The 24,006-nt window shown below is 51.5% G+C and overlaps 2 protein-coding genes across 4 annotated transcripts in view; one reads left to right on the top strand and one right to left on the bottom strand.

Moving 5' to 3' along the window:
• The window catches only part of Nsg1 (neuronal vesicle trafficking associated 1), a 23,245-nt gene extending 12,086 nt beyond the window's left edge, over positions 1-11,159 (top strand). Inside the window, exons 4-5 of the mRNA XM_005365961.3 lie at positions 3,462-3,572; positions 9,969-11,159. Coding sequence (XP_005366018.1) covers positions 3,462-3,572; positions 9,969-10,169 — 312 coding nt within the window. The 3' untranslated portion in view covers positions 10,170-11,159. The remainder of the gene's footprint in view (positions 1-3,461; positions 3,573-9,968) is intronic.
• An 805-nt stretch (positions 11,160-11,964) lies between these two features.
• The window catches only part of Stx18 (syntaxin 18), a 103,463-nt gene continuing 91,421 nt past the window's right edge, over positions 11,965-24,006 (bottom strand). For 2 of the 3 annotated variants that reach the window (XM_005365959.3, XM_013353318.2), the window contains 5 exons: positions 23,212-23,300; positions 16,503-16,561; positions 15,356-15,425; positions 13,298-13,378; positions 11,965-12,534 (listed from right to left, as the gene is read on the bottom strand). In XM_005365959.3, coding sequence (XP_005366016.1) covers positions 12,439-12,534; positions 13,298-13,378; positions 15,356-15,425; positions 16,503-16,561; positions 23,212-23,300 — 395 coding nt within the window. In that variant the 3' untranslated portion in view covers positions 11,965-12,438. The remainder of the gene's footprint in view (positions 12,535-13,297; positions 13,379-15,355; positions 15,426-16,502; positions 16,562-23,211; positions 23,301-24,006) is intronic. The other variant, XM_026788614.1, reaches the window with a different exon arrangement.

Raw genomic sequence — 24,006 nt, 5'->3', positions numbered from 1 at the left:
AGCCTGCCCTGTGGTGGGGCTCCAGGGCACCTCTGTCAGCCTGCCCTGTGGTGGGGCTCCAGGGCATCTGTGCCAGCCTGCCGGGTGGTGCACCTTCCTTGCTGTGGTGAGGCAGAACTTCGTAAAGGAAAGGGTCTAGTGAGGTCGAGCTGCTCACTCATGGCAGCTAGGACGTTGAGAGAAGGGGGACAGGAGAGGAGAGGGAGAGGGGAAGGGGACAGGGACAAAATCCCCCTTCAAAGGCACCCGCCAGTGCTCACGTGTCCTAACCAGGCCCACCTCCTAATAGCCTATTAGCTATGAACTTGCTCATGGAGTAGCTCACGGATGAAGTTGGCACCCCTGCAGTCGTCCATTCTGCCAGCTGGCGACCAACTTCAGCACTAAACCTTTCAGGGGAACACTTTGATGTTCAAAGCTACATGGCAGCCCAGTAGCCTCAGGTTACGGGGATTCTGCCCGTAAGTGGGTGCCTGTGACGTCCACCTGGGCAGCATTAAGCGATTCTGATGTTCAGCTCCCACCCCTGATATTTGCTCTCACTGCTCTGGATGAGGCTCCTGTGGTGTTAACACATAGCCACAGCTGAGTCTGGTTTTGTCTGGTCTGGGTCATCATCATGAGATTCTTCCATTTCTCTTCTTTCATGGCCCCTTCCTGGTGCCTAGCTCCTCTGGTGTCCTGATGACCCAAATGAAGGTGCCCCCTCTGACATCCGGGCCTTTGTCACGAACCAAGTGTGACATGGTTTTCCAGCTTCTACATGGAGGCTGCAGCATGAGGTTAAAGGCCTGGTGTGCCCACTGTGTGCCTGCCTGTGATCCCCTGCAGATCATAAACATCAGCATGGAGCTGGAACCCCCCTTTTCCTAGATGAGACTGAGAATCACAGGGTGCCCTTCTGGGACCTTCTTCCTTCCGGCACCTGCTGTGCAGGGCTGGCTCACCTGTGCCTGCAGGTCTGGCTGTCCTGCAGTTGATTGGAGGATGAATGGATGGAGGTCTAACTCTCCTGGAGGCAGAGTATCTGCTCGTCCTTGTAGAGAAAGCCTCAAGGAGACTGCCCAAACCTGGAGGAATTGCAGACGTCTGACTCAGTAATTTTGTTCCGTGTTCTAGAATATTACCAACTGTCTCATGGGTATGTATATGTGGGGGAGGGGAGGTCATGAAGGTCTCCAAACTGGGACACACCATATTCTCCTGGAGTTAGGAAGGAGCTCCTGTTTGGTTATTTGATGCCTGCCTGTGCAGCTGGGGTCCAGAACAAGGCAGGGCCGTTCCAGACCCTTCCAGGGCCCCAGAGACAGGCCAGGGCTTTGAAGGGTGGCAAGATGAGAAGACACAGCCTGAGTGCTGGGTCGGGCTGGGGTACCTGCAGAGCAAGTGTGTGGGGGAGCTGTCTTCAAGTGAGGTGAGCCAGGCCTGTGCTCTGAACACAAGTCCTGTGCTGCCAGAACAAAGCAGCACGAAGTGGGGGAACCTCAGAAGCATGCTTTCAGGCACGAGAAGTCCGAACTTAAAGTGTGTGTGTGTGTGTGTGTGTGGTGGTGCACACCACCTCTGAGCCCTGTTGTGTTGCGGAGTTACTGCCATCTCTAAAGCTGTTGCAAGGCTAGAGAGGCCCTATTCCAGCTGCCATCTGCACGTGGTATTCCCGCTAGTGAGCGTCTCTGCCTTGGTTTCTTTTCTTATAAGAACACTGGTCAGACTTGACAAGTGCCCATGCTAATGACCTCATCTTAACGCAACCTCATTTCCAAATGAGGCCCCAGCCTCAGACACTTGGGCTGAACACACCTGTGGGGCTGGGAGCGCGTTCCCGGACACTCTGTCTTCTCATTTTCTCAATACCTTTAAGGCGCACACATACACACTGCGGCACCACTGTGTCACAGCACTTGTGTGGAGGCCAAAGGACAACTTCCAGGAGTCACTTTCTCCCACGGGGGCCCTGGCGTTGAACTCAGGCCAGCACCCTGACCCCTGGGACCATCTTGCCACCCCGACATATTTTATTTTGAGGCAGGATTTCAAGATGCCCAGACTGGCTTTGAATTTGCTGTGCAGCTGGGAATGACCTTGAACTTCTGCACCTCCTGAAGTACCTGGGTTACAGTTGTGCAGCATCTCCAGGGCTCATCCCTGTGGGAGGAGAGACATGTGGCTGGGGTCCCTGCAGGCTCGATTCCTGGTGAGGCGGCCTGGGCTGAGATCCTGCTCTGCCATCTGTGGGACCCTGAGAAAGCCAGGGAGATGGCCAGTGGTTCTAAGAGCAGCAGCCAGAGTCTCACTGCCTTGGCGTCCAGTGTTTAGACACGGTTGTCCCTCCTGGACCCTCCCACAGCTCTGGCAGTGGCCTCTCTGGACCTAGCACTGCCAGGGAAGGTGGCTGTCACTGGCAGCCTGGATGTTACTCCTTTTTCCTGTACACTAGTTTCCTTCTTCATCAAGGTCCATACTCACCTCCCAGGGCCAGAAGTTTATGTGCTTGCTGTGCGGTAGCTGCCATCAGACCCTTGCCAGTCTTATCCCCATGGGTGCCTTGAGCCCCGAGACTGCGGGGTTCACTCCTGAACCAGGCATGAGCTCTATGCACAGGTTCTTCAGATGGATTGGTGACAGCTCCAGTGCGGGGTCACCTACGCTGTCCTGAGCGGGGGACAGTTCCTGGCTGCTGGGGTAGGAGGCAGGAAGCCAGCAATGTCCAGACTGGTATCCATGGTACCTGGCCTCCATGCTGGCTCCTGGGGTATGTCCAGGGATCCCGAACCCTTCAGCATGTGTCTTCACCTCACCCCTCTGTCACCTCAAGACATTTGTCCCCACCACATTCCTCAGCAGCCAGGTGGGCATCTCAAGGTCCAAATATAGTAGCATCTGTGGTGTGGTACTATTGCTTGTACATCTGTGAGTCCTGCATCGCCTACACTGTTGAAGCTTTGTGCCTACCCAGCGCTGGGCATTCTGGTGTGTAGCTTACGCCCAAAGGAAACCCAAGCATAATTCCTGTCCTCTGAACACCGTAGAGAGCAGAGATGAGGACAGAGCTCCTGTTTATATGTATGTGGTTCCAACATGAGGTCTGAGTGGCGGTGTCCTCACAGTGAGACGGGTGTCCGGAGAGGTCTGTGGAACAGCTGTTTCCTAGGTGACTAGGTACTCAGCTCTGTAAGCGGGGGGGCCCTGAGTACAGCCCAGCCCTACTTCTCTGTCAAGGGTTCAAGTTGCCTGGGGCCATGACTGAGGCCTTCTTGTGGCAGTGCCCAGAGTTTTCCTTGTAGCCTGGACTACTAGAAACATGTGAAGATGACATGCCGATGTGCTGGGAAGTTAAAGCCATACAGAATGTCCAAGAAAAGGTTATCCCCATGGGTGCACACGCCTTTGCGTTGTGACTGCTTCTGCCGGTCAGTCAGCTGTTCGCCTGGCCCCAAGGTGTTCCTCGCCTCTTCCCACAGGTCTCTGTGCTGGTTCTCTTTGCCCTGGCCTTCCTCACCTGTGTCGTCTTCCTGGTCGTCTACAAAGTGTACAAGTACGACCGCTCCTGCCCTGATGGCTTTGTCTTGAAGGTAAGGCCGTAGCCCCCAGGCCATGCCCTTTGCACCTCTTCCCTTCCCAATCCCAGGATCCTACAGCAGTAGGGCCTTGGCTGTGCACCCACAATGTGTGTGTGAGGGTCCTTGCTGAAGGCCATGCCTGTGGAGACCGGAAAGAGGGTCACTGGGAAGGAAACCCCTGGCTTATCCCTTGGGGCAGAAAATGCCAGCTGACACTTCCCTCCAGTACCTGGTGGGGGATAGGGGACAGTGACCAAGAGAAAGGTTGTGCCCTAAGCCACACAGAGGGGCTCTCCTGCCTGCAGGTTCCACTGCAGAAGCCGTGTTGGCATCTGGGCTTTATGCACACATGGGAATGTTCTCTCTGCTTCTACGCCTCCTTCCCACGAGCCTGCTGTTGACACAGATGCGTTTTACACAGGACAGAGGACTAAGGAAGCAAAGCTGAGGGCGGGAAGGTGGGTGGAGGTAGGAGATGGAGCAGAGCAGAGGCGCAGCCCACTCACTCACTACAGGCTCCCCATCCCTCTCACTGGTGTCTGGTTCTGAACTTTGCAGCTGACAGAAAACGGTTCTGGGCAGGATTCGGCACTGCTGCAGTGGAGACAGAGCAGGCACTGAGCGTGTGTGCTAGCACGAAGGGCTGATGGATCTTTGCTGGATGGATGGGTCTGGGTTTCACTGAGGTGAAGTTTCAGTTCCCTGGCAGAGCAAGTTAAAAGAGCTGAGATTTGACATGTTCCAGCCAGGACCTTATCCTCCTTTTACACTGCTAGGTCCTCCAGGGCTTCTGACTTTCAGCCCCTCCCTCCTTCTGCAGCGATTATAGGATACCTGCCACATTAGACAGCTCTGGCCGCTCAGGGTGCTGGGCCACAGCCAGGAGCCACTGACGCAAAGACTGCTTTCCTGAAGCCCTTCTGTCATGTATAAACTGAGTGAGGAGGTCTTGGCATGGAGTATGGTGTCTGCCCTTTCTAGAAGGTGGTTCATACTGGGGCAGCTTCTGACGCATGGGACAGAGCAGGAGAGAACAGCAGGTAGACTGGGGTGTGCTTGGTGGGAGAGTGGCCAGCGTACAGCTAGATTGTACCCTGCTCAGCACCCTGATTGCCTAGCAAAGACCCCAGAAAAAGAGGGTGTGGTGAGGATGGTCCCTTGGGTCACCTGGAGGTTGGGAGAGGCAGGCAGGGGCTGATGGGAGAGTTTGCCACAGTGGGGCAGGGAAGAAAGGGTCTGGATGGCAGACACAATGTGAGAGGCAGACCAGTATGGCAGTGGATGGACAGGAAGATTGAATTAAGAAGGCCAGGAGGGACAAAGTGGGAGGACCTGGCCCAAAGCTGGGTGACTCAGAGGCTGGGATCACAGGGAGCAGTGGTGCCTCTGTGGGGAACAGGATGGGCAGGAGACAGCTCCCTACTGCAACCGATTGTTCACAGATGACAGACCGGCACTCCACCGGCCACAGAGCTGTCCTGGGTTTCCTGTCTGGTCTGCCCCATTGTCTCTGGTCTGGGGCAGGTCCCTGCCCAGCACAAGAGGCTAAAACTTCTGGTTCCATTCAGCAAACCTAAATGCTGTGGGAGAGGCTGGTGTAGAAGGATGCTGATGAAGAAGGCCAGGATCCAGGCTGACGTCAGATCAGATTCCTGGCAGTGTGGAGGGAACTCAGGATCTGTATGGATAAAAAGGCCCTACAGGGCTTGCGGTCCTCAGAACTCCATAGGCAGTTCTGGAAGTGCACTACTGTGGGCTCATACATTCTCTACTGGTGTCTTAATGTGGCTGCAGTTGGCAGCAGTCTGGGTGATACAGCTAGGAGGTGTAAGGGGCCATGCTGGGTGGGTGGGGCAGGCTTTCCTCCCTCCATGTTTAGACATACGCATTCCACATCTACTTTGGGTGGAGGGATGGTCGTGAGGGCTGTGAGCCACTCACCCTGGATGCCCCCAGAGATACTAGGCGGGGAGGGTGTGCCTCCTCCCTTTTACCCATGGGAAATAGGGTTCAGAGGCTCTAGGTCATGCCCTTCATTTTCTTCAACTCTTCTGCATATACTTTCTAGGGGCCTCTTTAAGTGTACCAGTGTACCAGCTGAGCCCTGGGAATCTGGCTGGACAGGATGCCTGGGTCAGGGGAGGGGAGGGCCTCAGAAGCCGGAATGCGACCAAGAAGCCCTTTTACCATAGCCAGATGGCCCAAGCTGAGGCGTGTGTGGAGGCAGGTAAAAGACAGATGAAGCCAGGGTGGTGATGTGTGCCTTCAATCCTTGCACTCAGATGGAAGCAGCCTGGGCCATAGTGAGACCCTGTCCAAACTCCTCAGTGACCCTGGCCCAGGCCATATGACAGTCATGTTCCTTCCAAGACACCCCTCTATGTGACCTATGTTGTAATAGGAGCGGCGGGCTATGTTCCTGGCACCCGGCCGCCCGCACGGCTAGCTTTATCCGAAATAATTAACACGGAAACTGTATTCTTTTAAACACTGCCTGGCCCATTAGTTCCAGCCTCTTATTGGCTAGCTCTTACATATTGATCTAACCCATTTATAATAATCTGTGTAGCCCACGAGGTGGCTTACCAGGGAAGATCTTAACCTGTGACTGTGTTGGGTGGGAGAATCATGGCGACTGCCTGATTTAGCTTCTTTCTCCCAGCATTCTGTTCTGTCTACTCTGCCTACCTAATTTTCTGACCTATCAGGCCAAGCAGTTTTCTTTATTAATTAACCAATGAAAGCAACAGATAAGATACAAGACCCACCTCCATCAGACCTAGACTTTGCATTTTATTTGACCAAAAAAGGTGTGTGAGAGCCTTTCTCCATGTGGGCACTGACTGAACATCTGTGCCCCCAGCTCCTTCTGCGATTCTTGATAGCATCATCCTCTCAGAGGGCCTCTGGACATCTTTGGAGGCCATGTTATATGGGAGGTGTCAGACGCCACCTGCTGTCGTCTTTCAGCAGAGTGTCTGGAGGGCAGGGCCATTTCCCAGCTGCCCTCAGATGCTTATGTCTGTGCCAAGCAGTTGCTGTTCCTGGGATCTAGGTTGCCTGCAAAGCTCCAGCAGGGTCCTGTGCTGTGTGCCAGACTGGACAGGAGTAATGGTGACTGCAGCCTTCCCCCCACTTCCCCAGGGACTGGGGAGGGTTATGCGTGGAGGACAGAGTGAGGGTGGTGAGGGCAAGAAGAACTTGGTCAGCCATTTCCTCCTGCAGTGTAAGGGTTTCCTTGCACCTCGCTGGGGTCAGGACACTCCAGGCTGTACTCTGGAGGGCTCTCGGAACATTTCATCTATCTTTGGCCACGCTCTGGCTTCTTTCTGAGCTGCCCCATGCCAACTTTGGTCCTTACTACAAGAGCAGCCAGGCTGTGTGGCACACCAGCCCCATTTTAAAGATGAGGGGGCTGGGGCTCTGACAAGAGAACTTGAGATCTCAGCTGGGGCTGTGGCCTGGCACTAAAGCCAGGCTTTGTCTGTAGCACTCAGCTTCAGCCAGTGCTCTCCCGGGAGGTGCTGCACCAAGGGCAGGGTCAGGGATAAGCACCCTCCACTGCTTTTGTGGAGCTAGCTCTCAGCGCTCCCGCGAGCCTGCGGGCGTTTCTAAGCTTTATACTTCAGGATCCAGGGAGCTGCTAAGGAGACCTGGGTCTCCACAAGCAAGGGCTTGTCCTTTACAGCGTCAGCCACCTCACCAGTGGCGGAGGCACCTTTGAGGAAAGGCACAAGGGATGGCAGCCTAGAAAAGAAAGCCTGGAGGCTCAACCGCGATTATATTTGCACAGGGTCCCAAGTGCTCACTGGGCCCTGCACTGTCGCCATCCATCCTTGTCCGAACCATCCATCACCTTCCTGTCCCACACAGTGATGATCTGCAAGCCCTGCCTGCTGGCAGCTCTACCAGGATTCCTTATATACCACCCTCTGCCCCTCCTGGAGAGGCCAGGTGACCTTGTTGAGGGACCAGCAGAGAAGTTAATCAGCACCTGTGCTTAGGCTGTGCTAGGTTCTTAGCCACCTGCTGGCCGCTCCCTGCTGTCCAGGCCCTACACCCATAGCAGGCTCTTTGCAGGAGGGGTCCTCAGGAGAGAGAGCTCACTCCTCCCCCAAGAGCGGGACCCTTCCCCCAATAGCTTTCAGATCTGCCCAGATGGCTGCTCTCCATGACCGCAGCCTCCTCTTCTCCATCAGCGTCCTTCATGCTCCACCCTGTCACACCGAGTAGCAGCAGCAGCAGCAGCAGCAGAGTAATGTCAAGTGATGCAGGATTCAGAGGGTGATACTACATTCCAGCTGTAGTGGCCTTTGGCTCAGTAAAGGACCACACACCTGGAGGCCAGGTCAATGGCTTGTCTTCCTCAGTTATCTCTCTCCTTTCTCTTTTGGAAGAGGGTCTCCCACTAAGCCTGGCAGCTTAGTGGGCTTATGGGTGTGCCATCCTCTCATGCTCCCACTGTGCAGGCCAGAGCCACCCCGAGTGCTGTTATCTCCACCTCTGAGGGTTGTGAGGGGCGACAGTATGGTAGCTGCCACACCAGGAAGCATGGGTGATTAAGCCGAGTTGGCCTGCACTCCTGAGGCCAAGTGTGCCAAGGCAGGGACGTAAGAGTGCTAGCTGGACCATAGATGCCAGTGGCAGATGCTGGAAAGAGCAGGGTGGACCCACTGTCCTCAGGGTGGGGACGATAGAAAGGTCTGTTTCACACTCTTTATATCCTTGAGCTGGGTGGGGGATCAGGGATTGACACCCCAGAAGAGTGGCCCAGTGTGTGGTGGAAGATGGTGCTGACGGGAGGTCCCAGCTGGAGCTGGCCTCTCGTATTTACTTGTGTGGTCCTCACATCTGCTTCAGCGAGCCTCGTCACCTCTCTAGGTTCCACTTTTCCACCTAGAAGATGGACTGAGTGGCATGAACCTCACTGTGAGAGAATTGGCTTGAAAAGTACAGATCTGGCTGGGCGGTGGTGGCGCACGCCTTTAATCCCAGCACTCGGGAGGCAGAGGCAGGTGGAGTTTGAGGCCAGCCTGGTCTACAAGAGCTAGTTCCAGGACAGGCTCCAAAGCTAGAGAAACCCTGTCTCGAAAAAACCAAAAAGAAAAAAGAAAAGTAGAGATCTGTCATAGGCAAGAGGGAGTCCCCTTTCGCTGCCAGTGGATGGAAAGAAGGCTTGAGATGCACAGGATGTAAGGTTGGGTACCCAGTTGGGTTGCCCCATCAACCTGCCCTTGGCTTTCAGACTCAGGCAAAGTTCCCAGGAGCTACTTCCAAATATCTTGGGCTCCCTGTCCACTACACTGGTTGGGGATGGAGACATCCAAGAGAATAACTCAGCCTTGTGTGTCATGGGGTGAAAACCCAGAAGGGTTCTAACAGGAGTGGGTCCTGGGCTGTGGCCTTGGCTAGGATGCCGGACTCACTCCCCAGGGAGACATTTGAAATACAGATGGACTGAGCACAGACTGCTAAGCCACTGTGGGCTGGAGATGAGTATATGGGTTTAAAACTCTCAGATAATGAATGGGTGGTGGCCAAAGGATCCCCCCGCCCCGACTCAACTGTGGGGTCTCAGGTTCCTACCCGAGCAGGCTTCGTGATACCAAGCTTTGGGTGGCTAGACATGAATGACAGTGGCTTCAACAGGGTGGGAAGCTTATTGGTCTCAGAAGTCCAGATTGGAAGGCAGTGCAGGGACTCATCTGGAGCTCAGGTCCCATCTTTTCCAGCATTGTGGCTCTTGAGGTTTTTTCTCTGGGTGGTCAGAGCTGGTTGAGAAGGGGGATGTGGACAGTGGTGGGGACACACTGTGCTTTGGGAGCTAGCCCCAAAGCTGCTTGTTACAACCACTCATATTCTCTTCATCTGAGGTTAGTCACATAGCCTAATAGGGGCCTAGGGCAGGGTAGAGATGCTGCCATGCTAGGTGCATGGCTCAGCTCAGAGGTTAACTTGCAGGGGCCAGTTCTTTCCTCCTACCAAGCAGGTCCTGGAGACTGAACTAGTGTTGCCAGGCTTGACTGCAAGCCTCTTCACTGGCCCCCAAAGAAATCCTCCCTTGGTGCTCTTCCTCTTATTTCGGGTGGTTTGTCTATAGACATGTCAAAAGTGTCCTTGCTTCTAACAGACGAATAGCCAAGGACAATCAGCCAATTACAGACTTGGCAAAGGGAGGCTGCCTATTACACTTATCCCGGGAGCCCAGGTGCCCACTGCAGCACAGCCAATCTTCTAGACAACTATGCTCTCGGAGGCAGGCCCCACTCATCTGTCCATTGTTAGTGTTTATTCCTGCAAGCTCAGGGAAGATGCTTAGAAGCTACTTCGGGGGTGGGGAAATTCGCTGCAGACACACGCTGGCCACCCCTGCATCTACCATCATATCCATGGCCTCCTGTCTTACAGAACACCCAGTGCATTCCAGAAGGCTTGGAGAGCTACTACACGGAGCAAGACTCCAGTGCCCGGGAGAAATTTTACACTGTCATAAACCACTACAACCTGGCCAAGCAGAGCATCACACGCTCCGTGTCGCCATGGATGTCAGTTCTGTCAGAAGAGAAGCTGTCGGAACAGGAGACTGAAGCTGCAGAGAAGTCAGCTTAGCAAGCTGGGCGGGTTCCCTACAATGTGTCACTTGAAGGCAACAAAGGGACTTTGAGGGACATTTCATTAAATATAATTACCGATAATTTAGAGGTTACTCATTTACGGTGCAATTGCTTCTGTTTGCTAATGCTGCTTTGCAAATAAAACCTGCTGCGGACCACCCACAGGCTAAAAACAAGCACATCTCAGCATTGCTTAGAGAGCTTGATGCCACTGTCCATGCTGAGGAGTTTCATTTAGCTCCTTCACTGGGATTCACTGGATGCTGTCAAAAGATAATTTACACTAGATATGCCAGGGGTCAGGCCATCAGAGTCATGCATTTGGTGGGTTTCTTTTTTCCTTTATGCCCCTTTGCTATCTGCAGACCTTACTCCATAGCCATATCTAAGTGATCCTGTGCTTTGCTGGCAGCAGCACTGACTGCCAGGATGCACTGTTAAGTGGCACAGAGAAAGGAAAGTGTGCGCCATGATGCAACTCTGCCAGCCCCTTGGGAGGTTCTCTTTGGTGTGTGCACTGAGCAGAGCACAAGGTTGGGGTGGGGAGGAGCTGGCTCTCGGCCAGGGGGTGCAGAACCTGTTTTCCTGGGGGTGGGGTGTCTGCTGGTGATGTGCTAGATAGGAAGAACCCCCACTGGCCCCTTTCTTTCCTGTTATGAATATGTTTGCACGTACAGCCCTGTATGCAGGTGGGTTTTGGTTTTTCATTTTATTAGCTGGGTGGGCAAAGTGAAAATGTAATTTGGGTAAGCCAGGGCTACTGTAGCTTTTAATCTGTGAACAGATGTGACTCCTGTGTTATGAGAAGGGGGCAGGATGGCTGGTGGGGGGCTGATGTGGCACCTTCAAAGAGAATATCTGAGTCCACAATCTTTGTATGTTTATGTTTCAATCCGAATCTTGACATTAAAGTATATGTTTACAAAATCACCAGTAGGTAAATGTATAAGACAATTAAATAGAAAAAGCTATTCATGTTGTTTTCTTCCATGTTCTCAGAATGTGTTTTTTCTAGTGGGTATGTCAGAAGTTTCAGTGTTCCTTAGTAGGTCAGAAATAGATGGCAAATAGTGTGAGATTCTTTGTGAACCAGCATGGTGGCCACCGTCAGCCACACTGTTGTTCCCTGAGGTGTGCTACTGAGACAGAATATTTTATTGTTGGGGTGCTCCAAAACAAAGACCATGAGCTCAGCACGGGGCTGGGGAGTGGCGGGGTCACACAGTCCTGTGCTTGAAGGGCGTTGGGAAGCTGTGAGGAATGCACAAAGAGCAATAAACGCGTGCCAAAGCTTGTCCTGCAGAGGGATCTGACTCCCAACCGTGAGTGCAGCAGGCAAGCCCCACTGTGCTTTCTAGTAGCAGTCCTTTACCCACTGTGGATCCTCCCAATGTACCTTCTCACATTCCCTGCAAATAAAGAGCTCGTGGGTACATAGCTGCACACTGAACTGTCTGTACTCATGCGCTTCAGGAGGAATTGAGTGACATCAGCTGTGTCCTGTACACTTCTAGTTCTCAATAGGCAACCACACAGCCTCTTCTGGAGGGGAAAGTGTGCAGGGACAACGGCAGAAGGCCTGTTCTTTTGAAATCCACACTCTTCTTAGAACACAAGCTTCTGAGAGCCAGTGGCAGGAAGCCAGGTTTCACATGACCTAGGCCCTGGCTTTGCTGTTCACATGCTGGGAGCCAGGGCAGGAGAGAGAGGTCTAGTGGAGGGCACCAGAGTGCCTGTCCGGCCAGGTGGCATCCAGAGCTGCTCGGTGGAGACTCACTGACTGCAATAAGTGGCTGTAATTGCATTTATTAGCTTGACAAGGCAGATGTGAATGATTTTCTATGACAAAATGGCCACGTAGCGGCACATATTAGATGCCATAAGGAAATAAGAACCAATGACTTTAGAAACATTAGGTCTGTTCCTCCCTGAAGCTACTGGTGTGGGAAGGGCAGGAGACGAGGCCCCAAGCATTGTAATGGGAATAGCAGGTGTGTCAGATCCCTGCCCTGCTCTGCCCCGCCGTGCTTGTGGCCTCTCCTGGAGGTGCAGCCCCTGACTGCCTAGCCCCATTACCCTCTGCCCCTGAAGACTGTCTAGGGCACTTTCAATCCATGCATTTCCACGGTCTCATAGGTTCCAAATATCGGCTTGGGGGCCACGTCTCCCCAGCCCTTGGACCTTACACAGCTGCGCAGCAGATGAGACACATGCTGGCATGTGGTGTCGGAGGCAGCAGGAGGCACAGGTGCAGCTCTTGTGGGCTAGCTGTCATACCAGTCAAGGAAGAGCAAGGAGAAGGAGCACATCACAAGGAAGAAGAGGATCCACACTCGGAAGCCGGCGTTGTTTTTGATGGCCTGGTAGAAGGAACACAGGTGTCTGAGAGCTAGGTACCCACCCTTCCATGTACACCTCCAAGAATGCCCTAGATAGGTGGCTTAAGTAGGAACAAAAGGTAGGTCTCCACCGTGCATGGAGACCTGACAGAAAACAAATGCCTTGTAATCCATTTTAAAATTACATTTCTCTCTGTGTGTGGGCAGGTGGGAATGCATGTCATGGTGTGTGTGGGGTGTAAGGCCACATTAATTCTGTGCTTCTACCATGGGATTTCAGGAATCAAAATTAGGTTGCCCTGGATGGCAGCAAGTACCTTTACACTGAGCTCTTACCCTTCATCCTTCGGGTGGGCAGAGCCTGACCTCCCAGGACTCAACTCCCCACGGACTAATCAGGTTTCCCAGTGATGCTCTTGTCTTGTAATGGGCCTACTAGGAGGTCTGAGTTTCAGAGGGCCAGATGCCCTCCAGACAGTTTCTGGGCTCTTGCCCTCAGTGGGCTTATCCTTGTCTTGGGATTGTCTTAGCCCAACTTGGATGTTCTCCCACCTATACTGTTCTTACAGGGCCAGGAACTACTTTCTCTTGAGAATGAGCTGAAAGTAAGCCAGCAGGTCTTCTGAATACATGCTCTTAGGCTGGCCCTGACCATACACCATGGCTACAGCTGCAGGATGGGCCCTGAGCTCTACACAGTGCTCTTGGACAGCCTCACCAGTGAGACTCGGCTGCTGGGACACAGTGATGTGCCAAATCAGACCCGAGAGCCCCAGGTACCCACCTCTCGGATGTCTTCATTGCCTTCCTTGATGTTTTCTGTTGCCCCCACAACTAACTGGTGAATGTTGTCGATCTCGGTTTCCTATGGAAAGTGTCAGATAAACCCAGTCATCTCCTCCCAACCAAGAAGTTATCCTCCTGCAAGTAGTTGCTGCCATGTTTCCAGTTCTAGAGGCTGTGCACATACAGCCTTGGAATGCTCACCTGACAGGTAGGTACCACCCAACCCAAAGAAGAAGGGAAACTCATGGCTCAGAAATGTTTACGAGCTTATAGGAGGCCACACAGTATGAGTGGCAGGACTAGAATAAGGCTTTTATCGGGCCGTAGAGCCTGCACTGTCTGCTACCTATCACCTCTCAGGTGTCAACTGTCAAGTGACAAGGACAAACATGATCTGCTGATTCTGGACTGGCCACTCCCACCAAGCATTCCATTTATTCTTCATAAGGTCTAGAAGTCAGCTTTGAAATGGTCCAGACTTTGAAACACACTAGCCACCCAAACAACATGGTTCAACACACTGCTAATGGGGTAAGAGTTAAATATATGAATTGTTGGTGACAAATGCCACAGACAGATGCTGAGAGAACATGGAAGTGGGGCTGCTGGTCCTGGCTCATGAGACCATGCTATAGGAGACCCTACCACACTGCCTTTGATCTCCCTGCTGAGGGAGGTATGCCCTAATGTGGGTTTTTAGGGAGCTCTGCCTGATGAAATGCTGCAGAATGGAAAGCAGGCTTCAACCACCCAGTTCCTAGTAGTGACATTACTGGAGTGCACATGGACCAGGACACATGGGTAGTGACGCCCTGGTGGAGAATATCAGATCAGGAGCTGAGAGGTTTGCCATAAACAGCCCCTAACATGGAAGTCCAAGAGGCCCTTGGCTGGATTCTAGAGGGGCAGCAACCCCCTAAAGCACATCACCTCCCCTGGGGCAGCTCTCTTGTCTCTCAGTGGGGCTGTTTGCCCAGCCTCTGGTGCAGTGACTGCCGTGGCAGCTGGCCTCTCTTGGTAGTTGGCTGGGTACATGCGGCCGTGTCACTGGAGTACCATGTAGAGTGGCATGTGTGCTGTTACCAAAGCAGAGCACTTCCTAGCTTGGTTAGAGTCCCATCACAAGGCCTGGCGTAGGCCAGGTAGGTCAGTGGTCCTATTTGTTGGTTCTGAGAGTGAGGCAGGGCTCACCAGCTCTACTTCAGACAGGGAATAGGGCTTAGGAAATGGCCACAGCACACAGGGTAGAGTGTCCAGACTGAAGCCTGATCACCCTGCAACATCCTGGGTGTTTGATCCAAGGTGAGCTCTCCCTCACAGCAAGATGCTAGGCCAGGAGGAGATTGCTTTGATGGCTTCCTGTGTGACGCAGCTGACGCCATCAAGCCGAGGTGTCTGCACAAAGCCTGTCTCCAGGCTTCATGACCTCCACACACATGGCTTGGGTAGATAGATCTATAAGAAACCCGTGAAGAGTCCTTAGCTTCCACTTCATGCATGTGCATGTTGACTCAACTCTGTTGTGAGGTTCAGGCATTGCATTGGAGTGAGCCAGCAGCCCAGAGACAGAGAGAGGTGTTCTCCCCAAAGTCTTCTACAGTCCATGGGCACTAAAGTCCTAAGGTCGCCTGGAGCAGCCCTACCACCATCAGACTGTGTCCCCAAGGCAGCATGGGCTGCCTAAGAGACTATCTAATTTCTGGAGCACTGTGGACCAAAAGCTGCTCTCCATTATACACTTGTGGGGCAGCAGCCCTCAGTTTCTTCCCTTTCTACAGATGGGGAGCAATGGTGTGGAGGGGCTCCCAATTCCCAGCCCTGGACTGCACCCTCCTACCCACCAGATACCCTAGCTTACAGGGGCTACTCTGCTCTAATCAGGGTCCCCATACAGAGCCCTCAGCCTTACCACAGTTGCTGTGAGGTGATTGGAAACTTTACCTGGTACTCCTGAGTAGTTTGGCTGCCTAACAAAACATGGTGCTGCCTAATCTGCACCACTCGTGCTTCTGTCTGAGCCAAAACTCAAAACTGCTAGGCCTCTGGGTCTTTTTACCTGTTGCAAAACTTTTTCGGTGAATATTTCTTGGAGTCTGGAAATTTCAACAACTTTCCCTTCAATTTGCCTTCAAAAAAGAATAAAAAAGGTGACATGTTAGTTATTAACTCCTGGTAATCTAAGAGGAATGGTCCACATTCCTGAAGTTCTCACCATCAAGGTGAGAACAAAAGAAGACGGGCAGCCACTCCAGATGGGGAGAGGAACTGGGCAGACACAGTAAGTCCTCGGCATAGCCTAGTTACTGCGTGATGCATGGTGGAGAATCAAAAGGCGCTGTCACCTGGAAAGCCCATTTGCAAAAAGGGACATTTCCCTCTCAAGTCAGCTCCCTGTGACAAGAAAATGCTCCAGTTCAGTCTGTGATCATCCCACCTGGTTTAGCAACTAAGCGCTTGCCCAACTTGAAACACTGGGTGAGCCCTTTTCCTGCTTCCTGTAGCTTAGAGCACCCTGGGTGCGCTGGGCTGTGCGGGCCGAAAGTGGACATTGGCTCAGCTGAAACTAACTGCTCCAGCACAGCTGGCTATAAGTCCGTGGGAGGAGAAAGGCACTCAAATGGGGATGGCACACAGGAGACGGGAAGGACCAATTATCCACAACAACGTGGGTAGGGATGGGGGAGCTAGGCTAAGAGGGAGGCCTTGGACACCTTTGGGACAAAATACCCCTGGAGCTGTCCAAGGGGAGTAGCCCTGACCCAAGTAAGTCTCCAGGCTGGGAGGGGCTGCACTGTGAATGGGATGGAGCTGTACAAAGATCCAGCAGGTGCTTCCAGAGCACTGCAACACTCCTGTGGGACAAAGGCCTGGATGAGTTCCCTGGAGCCTCCAGACATGTGAGCCTGGTCCCCTGGAAGCAGACACTACTGGAGCAAGCACCTGCCGCAAGGCCCTACTGCATTTCACAGCCACCCCACCCAAGCAGCCCTGTGCTGTGGGTGTGGTCCCACTTTGGGGTGATCTGTCTTTAGCAACCACTCTTTCTGCATATTGCAGCACCCATAAGCCTGCTGTTGTAGCCAGTCTCCCACAGGTCGAGCCAGCCCTGCCCAGTTACATATGGGTGCTTGGATGCCAAAGCGAATAGAAAAAGCCCCCGGTGTCTGGAAAAGCAGTCATCAAGTCATTAGCTACATACACACCTCACTTCATCAAATAAGCTGTTCATTTCACCAATGAGTCGCTGGTTTTCTTGTTCAAACTGCAAAGAAACACATATACTCAGAATAACATCAAATGGAGCTCAAGAAAGGGGCTATATGGAATGAAACCTTTGACCTTCCACCCATCTTCTAAGGATCACAGCCCAATCCTATTGGCTAGCACAGGGCATTTCCAGAAGATTCTCTGAAAAATACCACACTCTATGAAAGAAAAATGCTAGCCTGCGCAAAGACCAAGCGTGTTGCGGTGGTTGGCAGAGTTTCTCCCTCCCAGGTCTGGACTTAGGAACAGCTGATTCTAGCTGCTGGACAGAGGAAGCTGGCTCAGCAGCTCCCAGACACCTTTTCTATAGGAGCCAACTGCTGCCACCTATCTCTAGGGCAACATTTTTAGACAGAAAACTTGGTATGAGGAAGACTGTGAGGCAGAGGCTGGCAGGCTTCTTGGCCTGTGACAGTGACGGTCTTGTGAACCTTGAGAGTCCTATGTGATCGAGAGCTTGTGTGATCAATAGCACACTCCTGGCTAGAAGTTTGCAGAATATTCTCAGAATAAGCCCCAAGTCTATTCCATACTGACCTGTCCTAAAATGTTTTCTGTAAAGTCCATATCCTGGATGTCCCCGACCAGAAGGCTCTGAAAAAACTCCTCAGGCTACATGGCTGCCAGCATTGAGCTGTTCTCTCTGCCCATGACATCAATGAAACGTTTCCCTGTTGGCCTTGCTTGGGCTGGCAGAAGAGTACATGTTCTCTGTGAGCCAGGCACTTCCCACCCTGTGATGGCACCTCTGTCATTTCTAAAGGGTGCAAGTGCAAGTCACATCTCCCATCTCTTCTCACTGGCTGGGGACAACAGCACAGGCATAAGGCCTGGCCCCAGATAAGATGGGAGCACTTTCTCTGGAGTTCCCCTGCGTGCAGTGTCACTGTGACATTTCTTAACTTGTTCAGGAACCAGCTTCTCTCAAGGGACAGAGCCACCTTTCTTCTGTAGCCCCTGAGCCCTGCACAAGCCTGGCTGCTCATCAGAACACAAGAGGCCTCACTCTACCCTAGACCGACGAGAGACGAGAGACGGTGATGCTTCAGGAGGGCAGATGGGCGGGGCAGTTCCCAGCAGGACGCTTGAGCAGAGCAGGCTGCCTTGTGCACTGTGGTGTCAGCGCTGCTAATGGCTCTTCTCATTAGGCTTCAAAGAGACTAAGAGAATGAAACCTTCACTTCTGAGTCAGAAAGTATCAGCTGTCGACTGTCTGCTCAGCAGTGACTTAGGAGAGCAGTATTTCTGAGAATGTGGAATTACTTTAGTTGTAGGTGCTAATTTACTTGCACTAATCCCCTTAGGGGTGCATAGGCTTTTTTTCCAGGGAGGCATTTTATTCTTTTTTCCCCCCTAATGATAAAATAAAGTTCTGCTCTTTTAAATCTTGTCCTTAGTTACTTTGAAACTGTTCCTAAACACAATTACCTATGAGTCTAGGTGACTTATTACTGGAATGTTGCCTGGTTTTGTTTCTGGTTTCCTCCCATTCAGGCACAAGGTGTAGCTTTTGGTTCTGGTTTCCCTGCGCCCAGGGGTTCAGTATGCCACCTCAGAAACGGCCAGCCTCTAAGGAAAGGGTGAAGAGAGTGCTGACAGTGGCGGGAGCTCCGGTGGAGAGCAGCCTCTACTACAGGGCAGGTCAGATGAAAAGGAGTTAATAAAAACAAATAAACAGACAAAACCCCCAACCCTGTTTCCCTAAGCCAGTGCTTCTCAACCTTTCTAATGCTGTGACCCTTTATACAGTGCCTCATGTTGTGGTGATCCCCAACCATAAAATTATTTTCATTGCTACTTCATAACTGTAATTTTGCTACTGTTAGGATCATAATGTAAACATCTGTGTTTTCCAATGGTCTTAGGCAACCCCTGTGAAAGAGTTATTCAACCCCCAAAAGGTTGTGACTCACAGGTTGAGGACCACTTCCTTAATAAGTGCAAGGTCAACACTTACTAAAGTCTAACAGGGTCCAGCTGTGAATGTTCAATGGCACTGGTTTCAGGGCGGTTTTCTGAATGGCAAGCCTGCCCCAAGAGATGGGTGGCAGGGGCAGTTGGTCATATAGCTCGTGGGTATAGAAACCAGGTGTGAAGCCTCAGGAAAATAACCATGGTTAGGTGGCCCTAGCTAGTCAACCTCTTCTCAATGGCCATCAGTTTCTTTGTGGACAGCTGTGAGCCTTACCCTTCCCTGACCCTGAGGTGTAAAGTCACAGGTGGAACCCCAGCTCCTTCACCTGTGAAGCTGTATGCCTTTGGGCAGGTGAGTAATCTAATCACTCTCCTTTGGCCTCTGTCACCAAAATGGGAACAAAAAGACTTAGGTCATCAGAACACTATGCTGTCGACATGAGTACTCTCCGGGAGACAGATTCCAGACAGGTAGAGTGAGTGGTGAGATGTCTACAGGTCCCTTTCTTCTGTCTGACCTCAGATTCAACAGGGCAACTGTGGCTCTTGGCCGTTTCACTGTCAGGCTCTGGAAAATTCACAAATAGTACACTCTAGGGTCAATCTAGCTGTGCGGTCATACTGCTTCCTCACGTAAGTAAGGACTGGGCCAGGCACAGGGGCTGAACCAAAGTCCTGGTCTCTGTGGTCAGCATCACAGTAGGGTATCTAGATGCCCAGAGATGCAATATGGCCATAGTCTAAGGGATACTTAGCACTTAGTGTGCTATGTTTGGATATGAATTCTCTCCTGAAAAGGCTCATGGATGAAGAGTTGGTTTCCAGCTGGCACATCCAGCCATGAGAGGTTATTATTAAGGCTTTGGTGCAGTTGCTGAATTATTCAATGACTGATTCAGGATGATGAAGGATATAGCTGAGGCTGGGTCCAGCTGGCAGAAGTAAGTCATTAGGGGCATGTCCTTGGGGCGGCTGTCAGATTAGCACCTCTTACCCACCATGCCCTTCCCAGACATGCCATGATGCTGTTTCACCACAGGCCCAGAGCAAACGGAGCCACTGACCACACCAGCACCCTGTGAAACCATACACTCGGGTGGAACTTTCCTGTCCTGAGCAGCTGATCTCAGGTATTTGTCCCTGTGAAGGATGGCTGACATGCAGCAGCATCTTTTCCTCTTAGGCTCATATGTACTCTATGCCTGCTCACAACTCTGTGTACCTGAGAATCTTCCTCCCTTCACCTCACAAGTGTTGAGATAAGAGGTGTACCCCACCACCCCTGGTTTATCAACATCACCCTAAGGATCTAGGGCTTGAGATTCAGGTGACCCTGAACAGGTGTCTATGGCTAATCACACAGTGGAGCCTGCAATACTCCCTCCTGGATGAGAGTAAGCAACACAACACAGGTGGAAGTGCTCAGGGCAGCCATGGCGAAAGCACAGTGTGCTAAGCAATAGCAATAGCCCCCTTGGCCATTGCACTCCGTTACTGGCCAGCTAGACTTTCCAGTTACACTTTGTTTAAAAGACATAAATCCATTTGCAATATCTTATAGAAAGCCTGTTTTTAATCTACCCCTCTTTGCTAAGTTTTACAAAGAAAGTCACTACTGCCAAGGCCCCTGAGTAGAAAAATAAGAATAAGGCCCAATGAAGTATTCCCATCTCAAATCATCCAGAGAAGATAAGTGAGGGCTTAGGACCAAGAGTCTCCCAACAACACCTATGTTCTAGATGCCGGAACTATGCTGGGCCACAGTACGAAAGCTTATGCCAGCTGGCTGCCTGGGTTCCACAAACTGCTTCGGGCACCCACTACGGACACATTTCATACAGATTTAAGAAAGAGGTCACATTCACAACTTTCAAAGTTACTTCAATGAACACATCAATAAAGGTGACTTTACTTGAATAGAATGAATGAGGCACATAAAAGTAAAGTGGGCTCTAAAAGGGAGCATTTCCTTGATGTCTGACTAGAAAACAACCGAGTCTCACTCAGCCGGCCATATAACCTCTGCTAACTCGAGGCACCGCCCACCTGTACCATGACTCACACCTGGAGACTGACTGTACATAAACATCCTGTAGCATTCTGCAACACATAGCAGCCATTTCTTTGGCTAAAAGAATGAATGAAATTGCCATTATAGGGCTTAACTCATTATTTGACCCCCGAGGGAAAGTTCCAAAACTGATTCTGAACTATGACCACAATTTGCTAAAGTACCTTCCAATGTAAAACCAACAATAAAGTATTCTTTCCCATTGTTTTTGGGGTGTTTGTTTTTTTGAGTTAGTAAGACTTGACAACATGACACTCAGCAATTAATCCCAGTAAGAATGTCATTCGCTGAACATTAAGTCACCTGTTAAGAGTTCACGACATCCTCTGTCCCCCACACCTGCACCAACACAACACAAACCGGGAACACTGCAGGCTGAAATGCCAGCCTTTTGGGGGAATGGCCTGGTTGGAACAGAGGGCATAAAAGCTGGCACCAACAGTCTTGGGAGAGCCTCACGTCCTGACACTCATCTTCAGCTGTGTGTGGGCCATGTGAACTGTACACAGGGCCTCCCTGGCTGTGCCGAGTGGCTCTCAATTGTGACTTCCCACAGTTCGGCAGGGCATCCATTCTAACCAGCTTGAGGTCCATTGAGACTCATTTGCTTCCCAAGTTATGCAGATAATTAGCAAGAGGAGGAGGATTCACAGCTGACTGCCTGGTCCTAGTGTCCCTGTACTCCACCGCAGAAGGACTGTGCCATCGGATGGCAGACACCCAGTGTCTGCTTCCTCAGGCCTACCTTCCATATGCCTGCAAAGGTTAACCGACCTTTGGGGCTCATCACTGCTCCAGGAGAAAAGCAGAGTCCTCTGCAAACCCTGTGAGTATTCTGCCCATCTCCTTTATGAAGAATGGTGGACAGAAAAGAGTGAGGTCCAGCGCAAATTTACACTCTGCTTACACTCAACAAAAGTGTCTTTCTCAATGAAGAGACTGAGCAGTACACATTATTGTCTATAGCAAATTTGCAACATTTGGGGAAGTATAACTCATTATTTTCACTAGCAAAATTATTTTGTATAAACCAATAACAAATGACATGTTTTTAAGATACTTCTGTCACTATTAGTAGTCAGAAGGGAATGCAATCCAATTGTGTTGAAACTCATTTGTTGGTTTCTACATCTCAGCCTGCTTCTAACGCAGCATCCCCAGGGAACACTCATGGCTCTGTCCTGTCCCCGTACACAGTGTTTCTTGAGGACCTCCTCTAAGCCCTAAGATGCCTCTAGACTAAGCCCCAGACCCTATGACAGCTCACACCTTCTGCCATGTCCACAGCACTTCCCAGCTGTCTGACACCTCCTGTTCCCCAATGCTCAGCTCCATGTCTGCCCTTGTCCTGACTGCTCACGTCAGAGCCCTCCCAAGTGTCTGGCCCTCTCACATCTGTCCTCCTAGGGCTGGAGGCAGCCACTGCTGTCACTGAGAGCAGTGAGAGGACCAGGGGAGTCCAGATGAAGGCAGGGGTGGACCGCAGTCAGCTGGGGGTCCACAGTCCTTGCTTTTGCCTTGAGGCTCACTGGGCTCCTGGCACGTTGGTTTTCACCTGTTTGTGCTACTTTCTAGAAAGAAAACTTTCTGTTGTAGCCTTTGTTTCAGGCAAGGAGAAGCAGGGAATCTGAAGAATAAGAAGCTCTGAGCCTGACATCTAGGCTGGGCAGCTGATGCTGAGGAAGACAGACATGTGGACAGGCTTGTACCACTCACACGAACCCATCAGTCACTCATCCACTTAGCAGCACTCCTGATCACTGGCCTGGGCCTAAGGACACTGTGACAGTGAGACAGGACCCTGCTCACATGGTGCTAGCACAGCAGAAAAGGCACAGAATAAAGTAGAATACAGGGCTGGCTGGGGTCAGAGAGGACTCCAGGAGGCTACCCTGGAGACATGATAGGAGTCAGAAAGGAGTGAGGAGGAGAGGCCTTTGGGGGGAAATAGCCAGCATCACAAATGGCTTCCTGAAAGGCTGAGGGCTAAGCCAAGGCAGAGCCCATCCTCACAAGACAGGAGGCTTCTGTTTTGTTCCTTCTGTCTCCAGAGGCTGGACCCCAGCTCACTCTTCCCAGCAGGGGCTTGCTGGCAAGGCCTCTCTTGCTCTTTGCCAAAGGCAGGAAGAGGTGGTGAATACTGCAGGCCTGAAGAAGATCCAGGGAGATGAGTCCTAAAATGCTCACTGTCAATGGCTGCACAGCCAGGAAGCTGCCATTTGGAAGGCCCTCACCAAAGCTCTGTCCCCTGAAACCACTGAGATGACAAATAACAGCTCTCAACACAGGGGACAGGCCACCAGGAGGAGGTGGTCACTGTCCTGATGGTTGCTTCTGCCATCCTTCAGTTATCACTCAACTGTATAAACACCACCTTTACAAATATAAAAGGCTCATTTCATTTAATCTGGATGCCTATATATTGCTGGTGAAGAGAGTTAGCAAGGCCATCCAAGCTAACTTCTGCTTTCCTATGCTACTGTGAAGTGAAATCATGAAAATCCTAACGGAAAGTAGGATATTAAGTGGGTAAGTATATATAAAATGTATTTATATTTTTAAAGCCCAGTATGAAATCAGGGCAGGAGCATCTGCACAACCTCCCACTCACTGAAGGTCTTACTTAGGTCAGGCAGTTGAAAGGAAGCAGTTAGCATTACCATCTGTATCTCCTCTGGAGACAGCTCATCTTCACCCCTGCCATCGGCCCAGGTTCCCAGTTCAGGCTGTGCTTCGGCCAAAGGCTTTTCTGTTAAGAAACAAAACAGTAAAGTGGACAAAGATAGGAGGCCAGCTACTCCTTCCAAATAGGCGGATGAAGGAACAGGCACATGAAGACATCAGAAGGAGTGGGGTTCTGCAGCATGGTCCATATCGTACAGTTAGCTAATATCAGCAGCAGCTCCATGTCCCCGCCCACACAGTATGAAGTCTTCCTCTAGGACAGCCACATATCCTAGAACATGAACATTTTAATCTAGACAGCCTTTTGTTCACAACGAGGCAAGCACACAATGGCCTCTCAATAGCACAGGTGCCTAGAGCAATGGGTACAGCCTGCACACTGTAGTAGGGTTGGCTGATGGGAGGTAAGGACTGCTCAGTGGAGACCTAGACACATCTGTGTGTCTCCGTGTCCCTGGGCTCCATCACTGCTTTGCCAGGGACTCAAATGCTGTATCTTTTCCCTTTCTCCCCAGCCCCAATAAATTTCCTATTGAGCTTAGCCCTGTGGGTGGTGAGAGTTCAGGAGTCCTGACTGGGAAAAGCAATCACAACAGCAGCAATCAAGAGCAGGCAGATCAGGCCCACCCTGGGTGACAGGCGTGGCTACTGTTAGAAATGCATCTTCCCAGGCTAAAACCAGACTCTCTGAACATAGTGGACAATGAGGACTACTGAGAACTCAAGAACAATGGCAATGGGTTTCTGATCCTACTGCACGTACTGGCTTT

This window comes from Microtus ochrogaster, unplaced genomic scaffold, assembly GCF_000317375.1.
Source record: "Microtus ochrogaster isolate Prairie Vole_2 unplaced genomic scaffold, MicOch1.0 UNK5, whole genome shotgun sequence".
NCBI lineage: Eukaryota > Metazoa > Chordata > Mammalia > Rodentia > Cricetidae > Microtus > Microtus ochrogaster.
Note: the sequence above shows the minus strand (reverse complement) of the source record. Positions and strands in the feature narration are given on the sequence as shown.